The sequence below is a fragment of the Heptranchias perlo genome, chromosome 9 (assembly GCF_035084215.1).
Source record: "Heptranchias perlo isolate sHepPer1 chromosome 9, sHepPer1.hap1, whole genome shotgun sequence".
Lineage (NCBI taxonomy): Eukaryota > Metazoa > Chordata > Chondrichthyes > Hexanchiformes > Hexanchidae > Heptranchias > Heptranchias perlo.
In genome coordinates, this window is record NC_090333.1 from 25,806,767 (window position 1) to 25,819,530 (window position 12,764).

The 12,764-nt window shown below is 39.6% G+C and overlaps 1 protein-coding gene across 1 annotated transcript in view; it reads left to right on the forward strand.

Moving 5' to 3' along the window:
• Positions 1-12,764, forward strand: part of rad54l (RAD54 like) — a 33,841-nt gene continuing 21,077 nt past the window's right edge. The window contains exons 1-7 of the mRNA XM_067989672.1: positions 1-286; positions 1,223-1,291; positions 2,225-2,344; positions 4,915-4,975; positions 8,133-8,268; positions 10,669-10,738; positions 11,554-11,842. Of these exons, the coding sequence (XP_067845773.1) occupies positions 284-286; positions 1,223-1,291; positions 2,225-2,344; positions 4,915-4,975; positions 8,133-8,268; positions 10,669-10,738; positions 11,554-11,842 (748 nt within the window). The 5' untranslated portion in view covers positions 1-283. The remainder of the gene's footprint in view (positions 287-1,222; positions 1,292-2,224; positions 2,345-4,914; positions 4,976-8,132; positions 8,269-10,668; positions 10,739-11,553; positions 11,843-12,764) is intronic.

Sequence of the window (12,764 nt, forward strand, 5' to 3'; positions counted from 1 at the left end):
ACCACACAAGTGGAAACTGGAAAATAATTGCTAGGTGATGGTTAAAACCTGGTGACTGCCGTCACTAAAACAGTAAATAATCTGCTCAACAATGGAATAGAGAATGGAAGCTAAAGAAATCCCATTGTTCAATGATTGTGGACTAGAAGTTGGATGAGACAAATGGTTCAGCTAGCTATTCAAGTGAAGAACATCATGGATTTTTGATGGGGGAAAAAAGAAACTTTAAAACTAATCGAATAAATAAATATTCTGAGTTGCAGTGGAATCACATTTACAGAAAATGGTAAGTATAGTAGAAGAGTGATTGAATCAGCTGAGTATTTAGGACATAACTTTCAACTGTCCTGTTTTTAATCAGGATATCCCAACCAGAACTGCTGAGGAAAGTGGCAGCAGCATACTCATTTGGTAGCGCACTCAACACTGAGTCAGAAAGTTGAGGGTTCAAGTGTCATGACAAGACTGGAGCACATAGCATAGGCTAATATTCCAATGCAGTGCTAAAGGAGTGCTGCATTGTCAGATGTGCCATCATTTGGATGAGATATTAAATCCAGGCCCCGTTAGTCTTTTGTGGTTCAGGTCGATGTTAAGGACCTCATGGCACTATTTGAAGAAGGACAGTGAGTTTTTCCCCAGGGTCCTGGTCAACATTACTTCCCCAACCAACACAACTGAAAACTGTTTAACTGCAGTTTGTGAAATCTTGCTGTGTCCAATTGGATGCTACATTAATCTACATAATAGTCACTGCACTTCAAAGTGCATTATATGTGAAGCACTTTGGAATATTTCTGAGGAATGAGTAGGCACTATATAAATGCAAACCTTTCTTTCATACAAGATTCCCAAGCTGGCAAAATCAATCGATTTGCCAACTGTACAGAAAACCGCCCTCTTGCCCCAAACACCAACTTAACTTCTACCCTTCAACACACTGCAGGTTCAGATGTATGTTTAGGGCTTAACACCAATTTTCTTTATATTTACTTGCCAATCTGCTTTACACTTAAAATACACTAGAAGCAGTTCTTAGATGGGTTGCCATTTGTAAACAGAAATGTTAGTTATTTGCTAGTTATGGTGACCTTTCAAACAGATGCAAAAGCTAAATTGTATTTTTAAACTGACTGTTTACATGTTGTAGTAAGTTGAAGCTTATTACAATGAAACTGTTGTCCTAACTGTTTTTGTAAATTTGTCATTTTTCCTTCCATAGAGAAGAAGTCTTGCCCCAAGTCAGCTTGCCAAGCGAAAGCCAGGGCATTTATCTGATGATGAGGATGCGGTACAGTAATCTAATGCACATTTGAAATGGCTGAACTATTAATGTCTTTTATTTATGTGCTTGTGTGTAAGTTGAGTCTGTGTAATGTGCTTTGTAAAAAAAAGTTTTTTTCAATTGATTATTACTGCACCTAATGCGAACAACATTGTGACAAAATAATGGAATGTATCCTTTATAGTATTGGTTAGGGGATGGCATATGACAAATGTAAGGATGCAGCTCTCTGTCCATGAAGAGCAGAACATCAATGTGATGGCTTATCAGTAGAAATTGCAGTTCTTCAGGTGAGCCCAATTGAAATTCAATGAAAAGCAAGTTAAGACAAAGAAAACGTGTTCCATACTTTGTTGTTGTTATACAAAAAAAATGGCCTGCCCAGAACACTTCTTGTAACTGATCGTGTGCAAATTGCAATGAAGTGGACTCTCCTATTTACGTAATTTCCAGCGTACTACTGGGAGGGCTTCAGTAGGCCAATGGGTTTTTCTCATCCTAGACTTTACTTATGCTGTTCGGAATATCACTTCGAAAAAGTTAACACTGGAATTTCTTCCTCACCACTGACAATAATCATGTTTAAAATATATAAAATAATTTATAGAAGTGTGAAATCAAATAAGGTAGGATAGGAGGGGTGAAGGTTGGCCAGAATTGAAGTTTTTTGATTTTATAGATCTATGTACTTTAGGGCTGGTAGGTCAATTCTTGTCTCATTTTCCCATCTGTTGTTAGGGAGTCACTGGACTAAAATCCTCATATGACTACTTCTGCTCCACACGATGGAGCTCTTGAATGTACAGTATCTTCGAAATCCCTGATATTTTGGCGGTAGGAATGGATGAGAGACTAATGAAAAAAGCTAAAATATGTAGTTTCGTATAAAATCAAAAAGTGTAAGATCTTGAAAAAATTAATTTCATTTTTTTATTACAGAATCCAAAACGGCGAAAGCTAGGATCCGAGCGTAACAACTGTGAAAGTTTTCTATCACCGTTTCGGAAACCACTAGCACAGCTGACCAATCGGCCAGTGTGCCTTGACAGCAGCCAGCACGTGAGTGGCCAGTGCTACAAGTAATTGATTATGGGGAAGGAACTTGAGAGTGGAAGGGTGTAACATTGGGGTAGAGCTGGGGGAGATTGAATCCTGGAAAGTGTATATGTGGACAGCAAGTGAGGATAGGATTAGATTTGATTGGGATGCCTTTAACCCCATGATTTAAAAACTGAAGATTTTAAGCTTATGTGTTTTTAAAATTTATTTATTTTCCTCCTCAGAAGAGGAAGAGTGAAAATGAACAAATTAAAAAAAACATTGCTCTGGCTGCGCGGAGGTACATGAGAATAGCATGAGTTCGCTCGGCTTTCAAATTATATATTATTTACAAAGAAGTTCTTTCCCAAAGCATGTTTCCAGTATGGCTCAGTTGAGATCTCAGTGTATGGTAATGAAGTGTTTCAGGGGAGGGGGAATAGGAGACAGAAACCTGGGTTCTATACTTTGCACCAAAGTGCTGTGTCATTGGGCTGCCAAGGAAGCTGGTCTGGATATAACGCCTGTTATATAATGAGAAAAGGCCTTCATGTTACCTAAAATATTATCATTTTGGTTTGGGTTATTCAGCGTGCAAAATATGGTCCTAAGACAGCAAATAGGATTTTTTTCTGTAATTCCTAATACCAGGCCATCTTTGGGGTCCTCCTAGTTGCATTGGTGGAGGCCCAGATAATAAAGAATTTGCATTTATATAGTACCTTATCACCCCTCTCAGAAAAATTCCAAAGTGTTTTACATATAATTAATTGCTTTCAAGTATAGTTGTGCAGATGAATGTGACAGCTATTATGTGAGCAGCAAGATTCCACAAACCAATCAGACGAATGATCAGTTAGTCTATTTTTGATGGTATTGGTTGAAGGAATAATGTTGGCCAGGATACCGAGGGAACTCCCTGCTGTTCTTTGAATAGTGCCATAGGATTCACTTAAATCGCTGGAACAGGCATATGTACTACATCAGTACTACACACAAAATTAGTATGCAGGTACAGCAGGCAATTAGGAAAGCAAATGGCTTGTTAGCCTTTATTGCAAGGGAGTTGGAGTACAAGAGTAAGGAAGTTTTACAGGGCTTTAGTGAGACCTCACCTGGAGTACTGCGAACAGTTTTGGTCACCTTATCTAAGGAAGGATATACTTGCATTGGAGGTGGTGCAACGAAGGTTCACTAGATTAATTCCTGGGATGAGAATGTTGTCCTATGAAGAAAGGTTGAGTAGAATGGGCCTATACTGTGGAGTTTAGAAGAATGAGAGGAGATCTCATTGAAACATATAAGATTATGAGGGGGCTTGACAGGGTAGATGCTGAGAGATTGTTTCCCCTGGCTAGAGAGTCTAGAACAAGGGGCATAGTCGCAGGATAAGGGGTCGGCCATTCAAGACTGAGATGAGGAGGAATTTCTTTACGCAGAGGGTTGTAAATCTTTGGAATTCTCTACCCAAGAGGGCTGTGGTTGCTGAGTCATTGAATATATTCAAGGCTGAGATGGGTAGATTTTTGGACTCTAGGGGAATCAAGGGATTTGGGGATCAGGCGGGAAAGTGGAGTTGAGGTCGAAGATCAGCCATGATCTGATTGAATGGCGGAGCAGGTTCGAGGGGCCGTACAGCCTACTCCTGCTCCTATTTCTTATGTTCTTATGCAGTCTTAATTTAACACTTCATCCGAAGGACAGCCCCTCTGATAATGCAGCACTCCCTCAATACTGCACTGAAATATTGGCCTCAATTATGTGCTCAGGTTCAGGAGTAGAGCTTGAACCCACAACCTCCTGACTGACTATTAACCTCTATTCTAATGTCTTGGTTTGTGGGATCTTGCTGTGTGTAAAATAGTTGCCGCATTCATCAGTAACTACAATGTGTGAGAATGGCTTTTATTCTTTTTTGTTTTCTCCCCCTGCTTATTAAGGTGACCACTTTTACATGTTTGGCACCCACTCTCACCATTACGCAACCATAGGTCAGGCACAGCGCTGATTAGATGCAGAGTAATGCCAGCATAATACTGCCCCAACAGTCTCTGAAGACTATTTCTTCCTTTACCAGTGTCACCATTTTATTTCCCACATTGGGCGTGGTGCTAAATTGGGGGTGATTTTGTGATGGGAAGTCCCATCCATTAGGAACTTGATTGAGGTGGCCAAAACTTATTTATTGTAGGACCCATATAGCCATTAGATACAGGTGACTTTTATCTATCAGTTTGAGCTGGATTTGAACTCAGATCCTAGAGATGAAATGGCACTGCACTTTATTTTGTAGTTTTGCACTCCTATTTTCCATTGGAGGTCTTCACTTGAGAACTATGTCAGGTGGTACGACTAAATTTAGGAACTTGCCAGAGGCCATATGTCACAGTAGAGGGAAATCTCAAAAATCAGACTTAATTTCAACATTATTAATCAGGATGTCAATAGGAATATACAGGACTGTAAAGGACTATTGCAGCCAATCTAGCCAATCTCAATGGCTATTCGAAAAAGTATTTTAAAACTATTGTTCATGATTGTATTAGTAAAAATGATATACTTGCTGACATTTTCTTTTTCTGTTCCCACAGGAAGCTTTCATTCGCAGCATCCTGGCCAAACCTTTCCGAGTGCCTATTCCAAACTACACAGGTATAAGCAACAGCCTGTCTAGTAAAATCTGCTCTTTGTCAGTGAAATACTATCAATAGCTTCTGGTAGAATAGTTATATAATAGCGTGACTAGATATAATAACTAGATTATGTATTGTAGGGCAGTAGTGTACTAGCTGCCTCAATAGTAAGAATTTTTAGTTGATCTGTTAACTTTGAATATTGTAACTGGATCACTTTTATTTATGAAATAATGGATATCGTAGAATCATAGAAAGTTATGGCACAGAAGGAGACCAGAGTGAGTTCCAAGACTAATCTAATCCAGAAGTTCTTATGGTTTATATATAAAATTATTGTGCCGATTTGAAAATTATTACAGTAATCCAACCAAGGAGATCATAAAGAACAATGGTGAAGCTTGAACAATTCACATCACCTAAACTCTGCTATTAAATTGTAACCCTGAAATAATTACCTGGTTTCTAATGTTATTTACAATATTGATATCTTGTGGCATTTATGAAAAAAGTAATTAAACTTAATTTTAAAATATTAAACAATATTAAAAATAATCTGTTATCCCCTTATTATTTATACATTATTTGCTCTCCATATCAAATTTATTTAAAAATGTCTTCATTCTGTTCCAATATTTAGCTTGTAATCCTCAGTTTACATTTGTACTTTGTGTAATTATCTGTCATTCCTTCTATTGCTTTAAAATGTTTACTTGTGCAAAATTACATTTACCTTTTTCTATTTAGCAACCTATGCATATGGTTTTTAAGGTATACTATAACTGCATAATATGTGATTACATTTGAGATTTTTATTAAAGCAATTGTTATGTTCATATATTTATAAAAGGAGGGAAAGGAGTGAGCATTGAAGTTTGAGGCATGCCTGTGTCTGGGGGGCAGATTGGGGGTGGGGGGAAGAAAAGAGAGAGAGGGAGTGAGAGTAAATGAATGATGAAGTCTGGTATGTAGTGGGGTCCAAGCAAGGAGTGCCACTAAGGCAGGAATAGGGAGGCCTGAAATTGAAGGAGTGAGTGTATCTGGACTGAGGAAAACGGGAGAGTGCCTCATATCAGGAAAGAGTGGAAGAATCTATTCTTATGTGGGAGCAAGAGTGGATTGAGCAGGGCCTATAAATTGGGAGTGCAGGCTTGGGAGCGGGAGATAACTATATCAGGTTTACGGCTGGGAAGGAGCAGAGAAGTGTGCAGCTTAAGCTGCTGCAGGTTGAATGGGAGTGAAGGAGTCTGCAAAGAAGTCCAGGACCTGGAGTCGTGCAATGACTTCTGGGAGTTGCCTGATTATATCACAGCAGCCCCACAGTGCTTTTGTGTTCTTTGAGCATGTGATGGAGGCTGGGTTGTAGGAGTTGTATGGTTCAGAACCATGGACCTCAGCTGGACAGTTTACGTCCAGGGATCCTGGGGGAAGCAATGGCCGAGGCGAGGACTATAATTTTCCAAAATTCTTTGGAAAGGAACATTTTGGCAGAGGACTGGAGAATGGGTATTGGGATATCTGTCTTCAAAATCCAGAAAATTAGTCTTCCTTCAATAAGAATATGTAAATGGAATCTACCTTAAATGGGAGGTTTTAAGAGGAGCAGAGGGACTTTGGTGTGTACATAATACAGGTCATTAAAAGTGCCAGTATATGGGGCACCAGAAGGCAAACAGAATCTTAGTTTTTATTTAGAAGCATGCAATACAAAAGCAAGGAGGTAATGTTTGAACTTGTACAACATTTTAGGTCACAGTTGGAGTATTGTGTGGAATGTGGGGTAGCTCATTGTAGGAAGGATATGAAAGCAACAAAAAAGGTGAAGCTTAGATTCATGAGGATGTTACCAGGGGTGAGGAGTTACAGTTATGAAGAGAGACTTCAGAAGCTAAGGTTTTTTTTATTATTGAGAAGGTTGGGGGAGGGGGCAACCTGACAGGTTTTTAGGGTTATGATAAGATAATAGTGATAGACTCTTTTCACATGTTGTGACATTTAATGAAGGGGCATAAGTTTGTTAATCGCAAGAAAAATTAAAGGGAAGGTTAGAAAAAATTTTTTTTTACACAGGTGGTGGTTACAATGTGGAAATTTCTGCCACAAACTTGTTGAAGCAGAGTCTGTAGAATTAGTTAGTTGCTTGATAAAGAGGAATATTAAACAGGGACGGGGGAGTGAGCAGACAGTGGAATTGTACAGGGCGGCTCATGGAGAAGAACGCATGCACATACTTGATGGCTTCTTTATGTGCTGTAACAGACTATGATTTATGTATTTTGTGTGTTTGCTTACTAAAATGCCATAGCAAAGGGAAATTTAATAATCAAAGTGTGGGACCTGTTCAGAAGCCATGGATGATATGCACCATTGCATATGTTCAGTCTTAACCTGGGCTCTGCATGGGAATCTGAGTGGAGTTGCCCTCTCTGGGTATATGCATAAGTATATTTTTTAATTTTCCAATGCATACACGCATGCAATGTTTGGGTATCCATCACATGCAACCAAATAAATGTGTGCTAGATTGGCTAACACTTGTGCCTATGGATCAAAATACTGTGGGTTTGAGCTCATAAATTAAGCTGACACTCCAATACATTAATGAAGGATTGCTATATTGTCAGAGGGGCTAACGTTTGGATAAGATATTAAACTGAGGCTCCATCTTTTTTATGTTAAAGATCCCACAGCACTATTCAAAGAAGAGCAGTGTTCTGGCCAACATTTCTTTCTCAACAAACAACTGGACATCCATTTAATTACTGCTTGTGGAATGTTGTTAGCATAGAACGGCTGCAGTGTTTGTATATGCAATGATCACTCCACTCCAAAAGTAATTTAACATGCGACACCTTGACATAATAAGGTGAATACTAATGCTAGTAGTATTTTTTAAAGTTCATTATTAAGGAGTGGACGCCACTACATTTCTGGTAATCACCGAGACTTCAATGCTTCCAGAATTGTTCACAGCGTGAAACCTAGCTCGAGGCTAATTTTATATTGGGTGCAATTCAGAGCAAAGAACCTTTATCAGTCTGGAGACTGAATCTGCTTTGGGCACCACTTGTCTTTGATAAAGGAGCAAACGAGACAAGACCTGCACGGCCTATTCCACATCAATGTTGTGTGAAATATTTGTGAATAACTATCTCTTGCACGCATGTCCTACTTAGGTTCCCTTGGACTGAAGGCACTGGGAATTAAGCGTGCAGGAGCCAGGCGATCACTCCATGATCCGTATGAAGATGGTGCTTTGGTACTCTACGAACCTCCACCTTTGAGTGCACACGACCAACTAAAAGCTGACAAGTGAGTAATAAATATCAATTCTTCTTTATCAAAGGATTTATGGGGTGTAGCCATGTCCAATAACATTGTTAGCTTGCACTTAAATGTTTGTACCAAGTTATATAGATCAACTATTCCAATGCAGTCCTGGCCAGCCTCCCACCTTGAACCCTCCGTAAACTTGAGCTCATCCAAAATTCTGCTGCCGTATCCTAACTCGCACCACGTCCCGTTCACCCATAACCCCTGTGCTCACTGACCTACATTGGCTCCCAGTCTGGCAAAGCCTTGATTTTAAAATTCTCATCCTTGTTTTCAAATCCTTCCATGGCCTTGCCCCTCCCTATATCTGTAACCTCCTCCAGCCCTGCAACCCTCCGAGATGTCTGTGCTCCTTCAATTCTGGCCTCTTGTGCATCCCTGATTTTCATTGCTGCACCATTGGCGGCCATGCCTTCAGCTGCCTGGGCCCTAAGCTCTGGCATTCCCTCCCTAAACCTCTCTGCTTCTACCTCTCTCTCCTCCTTTAAGATGCTCCATAAAACCTACCTCTTTGACCATGCTTTTTGTCACCTGTCCTAATATCTCCTTATGCGGTTCGGTGTCAAATTTTGTTCGATAATGCTCCTGTGATGATTGTTGGGATGTTTTACTAAATATAGTATATATATATATATATATATATATATTCAAGTTGTTGTAAATCCATGATAACTTTATCTGTTTTCCTCATTTTGTCTTATGGGAATCTGTTAAATAGAATCTGCTTAGTCAATCAAAATATCTGATCTGACTGATTGTACTATGGTGGCAGTACAAGCATAAGATTGGAGGGCGCATCCAGCTGGATGATTTTGGAGTACTAGCGCATAACAGATTCCTAGAAGCTGCTGGTGACTGTTGGTCACAGCATGGAACTGTTCCAGCATACCAGACCTCAGGATTATAATTTGTCTTGCATTAATCAGTACAGTACAGTTTGGAGAGACCATTTCCTCTCTTTCCCCAAATAAGAATGCTGTATTCTCCAGGTTGCTGATAAAATTGGTGAAATCTGTGATAAAAATAGATATTTTTTTGTCTAGTTTTGACTGAGTTGCTGTCCTGTTTAATTCAGGCACTAGTCCTAAGGAGTTTTTAAAAAAATGTAGCTACAGTTAGATTCTTAGCCCAAGTTTCACTCAATACAAATATTGCAAATTTCATTGGTTGTCTGCAAAGCTTGAAGAAGGAACCAAGCTACTTTCAATTAAACTCAGCCGGTATGATTTGTTCACTCATGCGTCTGACAGCCATTTATTTTCAAAGGTGGTAGACTATTCACATCTAAGAAGTCATGCCAATGGTCTTCCTGGTTATTTATGGAGCTGCAGCTGTTCAAATCTGACAGTCAGTTTCCAACTTCCAAAAGATGTCATTTAGACCACCACAGCTCCTGCAGTGCTCAGAAATAGAACAGCTCAGTGTTTATAAAAGTTATCTATAAAAGAGCAGCCTAGCATTTTAGATTCTAACTTTTCATTACTTCCCTTTCAAAGAGCCAAGTAGAAGGATTTCTACTATAAATATATATAACAAATATGTATATTATCACTTTTTTATATGCTTGTTCGTCTTGTGTTTGCTTAAACTTAAAATGAGGTCTGGTGTTGTGATGCTCTATTGCTTATTGAAGATGTGAACGTGAACGTGATCCTATGGAAGCACATTTTAATTTCAGTAGCTAAAATAATTAACAGAAGGTTGTTCTGTTCATTAACAAAAGCTTACAGAGATATCAAGGTTCGTGCTCTAAAAGACGTAAGAATCTCAGACTCACTTTTGAAAACAGGGTAAAATATGGAGACTGAAACTTGTAGAGTAAGAATAATATAAAAGACCCAAAAATATAACTGAACCCAACACCACTGGCCAGATTAAAATGCCCTCCTTTTGAAATGAGTGTAAATTTTACTAAATGATTGACTTTCTTCATAATTGGCTTTTACAGTATGAGAATGAAAGCAGGGAAACTTCAGGTCAGCACATTGGGATTATACCTATGATCATCTGACTTAAAATGATTACTGATTTTTAAATAAATGAGAATGGAAAGAGAGGAATCTAAATATAAGAAAATTAAACCTGATCAGACAGAACTGGCAAAACAATTTGAAAATGATTAGTGCAGTGAAAAAATCTGGATATTGGGGCAGTACAAGGACTGAAATTGCCTCACAGAGCCTTCTTTACTGCACATTTTAAACACCAAAAATCAAGAAAATTAGGAAAAAAATAAAAAATGTTCTCATAAAACATAAAATGAAAAATGTGATGAGAGTCGGGTAAATAAGTAGTAAAGCCAGGCGGTAGCCTGTTAATGTCAAGAAGAATCAACATAATTTGCATCAATCTGTTGTTTAAATTTTCCTCTTCCCTTAGAGAGAAGCTTCCAGTACATGTGGTGGTGGATCCTTTCTTGTCCTCGGTCTTAAGACCACATCAGAGAGAGGTGGGTTCAGGAACATTTTCGGTGTAAAGCTGTTAATGTCATTTGTGGCTGAGAATATGCTTTGTTGATGTATCGTGATGCACTTCAACATAATTATTGCACTGCTTAAAAAATGGGCAAACCCTCAAATAATATGTAGCTAGCATGAAGTAGATTTATCTTGATGTGTTGGGGCAGGGGCAAGGGAAGTTGAATGTTGAGGTGTCACAGTGTTTTGAAATGCTACACACTGGCATGAATCTGGGCTTGTGCCTGCAGCTTCTCCACACTGTGAGTTACTAATCTCGGCTATGTCACTACAGGGAGTTGCTTCCCTGCAGAGAGAAGAAAAATTGAAGGACCTGATTAAGGCAGATCTTGGGTATGTCCTAACATCTGGCTATAACGTGGCAGTGATCTGAGAGTATGTGCCCAATCCATCCTCTCAGCTGCAGAAGATTTGTGGCACGGAGAGACGACAGATGGGGGCAGGAGGAAAGAAAACATCTCAGGAGAAACTCACCCTTTTAAATCTGAATATTACTCTGTAACAATAATGGTCAGTGGGCAACCTGCTCCTAAATCTCTGCCTATGCAGTTTGTGACCTGGCTAATAATAGGTGCACCTGAGTAGAATAGGGATGACACTTTATATTTTCCCTCCCCACTACCTGTAGAGGAAGGACCTGGCGTCCACTGAGTGTCTTCCATCAGACAACATGGGATCTGTTTAAAATCATGAATATAAATCTGTGACTTTCCCCTTGAGGTCCCAAAAGTAATTTGCTGCCTCTGCCTAGTTTGAAGTAGTAGTTCAATACATGTCTCTCTTTCAGGGTGTGAAGTTTATGTGGGACTGTGTGACAGGCCGGCGTATTGTGGATGGCTGTGGCTGTATTATGGCAGACGAGATGGGATTGGGGAAGACTTTGCAGTGCATTTCCCTGATGTGGACCCTCTTGCGACAAAGCCCAGATGCCAAGCCAGAGATTGAGAAAGTCATTGTAGTGACTCCATCCAGTTTGGTGAAAAACTGGTATAATGAGGTGGAGAAGTGGCTGGCAGGAAGGTTACAACCACTGGCTATTGATGGAGGAACTAAGGCAGAGATTGACAAGAAATTGGGTAGGTAAATTTATTAAAAATTTGTAAGACAGTTGTTTGTCAGATTGGCTCAGCTTGTCAGATGGTTTTGGGTTCAAACCCCACACCAGGACTTGAGCACATAATCTCAGTTGATATTCAAGTACGGTACTGAGGGGTTGCCGTCTTTCAGATGAGGTGTTAAATCAAGGTCCTATCTGCATGTCAAGGTGGATATGTTTTTAAAAACTAATGAGAGGATAGTACTCTGGAAAGATGAGATCAAATGGGCTGTAGGTTTGGGTGAAGAAGACCCCATCTTGTGAACAGTAACTTCACTTAGCAGCTTTTTGGCTAGAAGCCAAGGATGGTTGGAAAAAATGGACTCTGCTTGGTGGCTGCTGACTATGCTGCAAATTTGGACTGATGTGAAGCAGGCTTGGCAATAGTGCAGGAACACATACAATTAATTGTAATTTAAAATATTTTTTATTCTTCTAATCCTATTTACAAGGTTTCTCTAGTTTAATTTTGCAAAAACAGGAGTGAATTTTATATTCCTCTATGAATGCATTCCTTATTCTAAGTGTTAGTGGGTTCAGTCTGTTTGGAGACTGATCTTGGGCACATTTCTCTCTCTTTTCTACATGTCAGCCTTGGTTCAGTGGTAGCACTCTCACCTCTGAGTCAGAAGGTTGTGGGTTCAAGTCCCACTCTGGAGACTTGAGCACATAACCTAGGCTGACACTTCAGTGCAGTAATGGGGAGTGCTCCACTGTTGGAGTTGCCATCTTTTGGATGAGACGTGAACTGAGGCACCGTCTGCCCTCTCAGGTGGACGTAAAAGATCCCATGGCACTATTCATTGGTCAGAGGAAAGTAGAGTTCAGAGTGGGGGTTCCAGGCTGGAGGAGATCACAGAGATGGTAAGGAGTGAAGCCATGAAATGGTTTAAATACCAGAT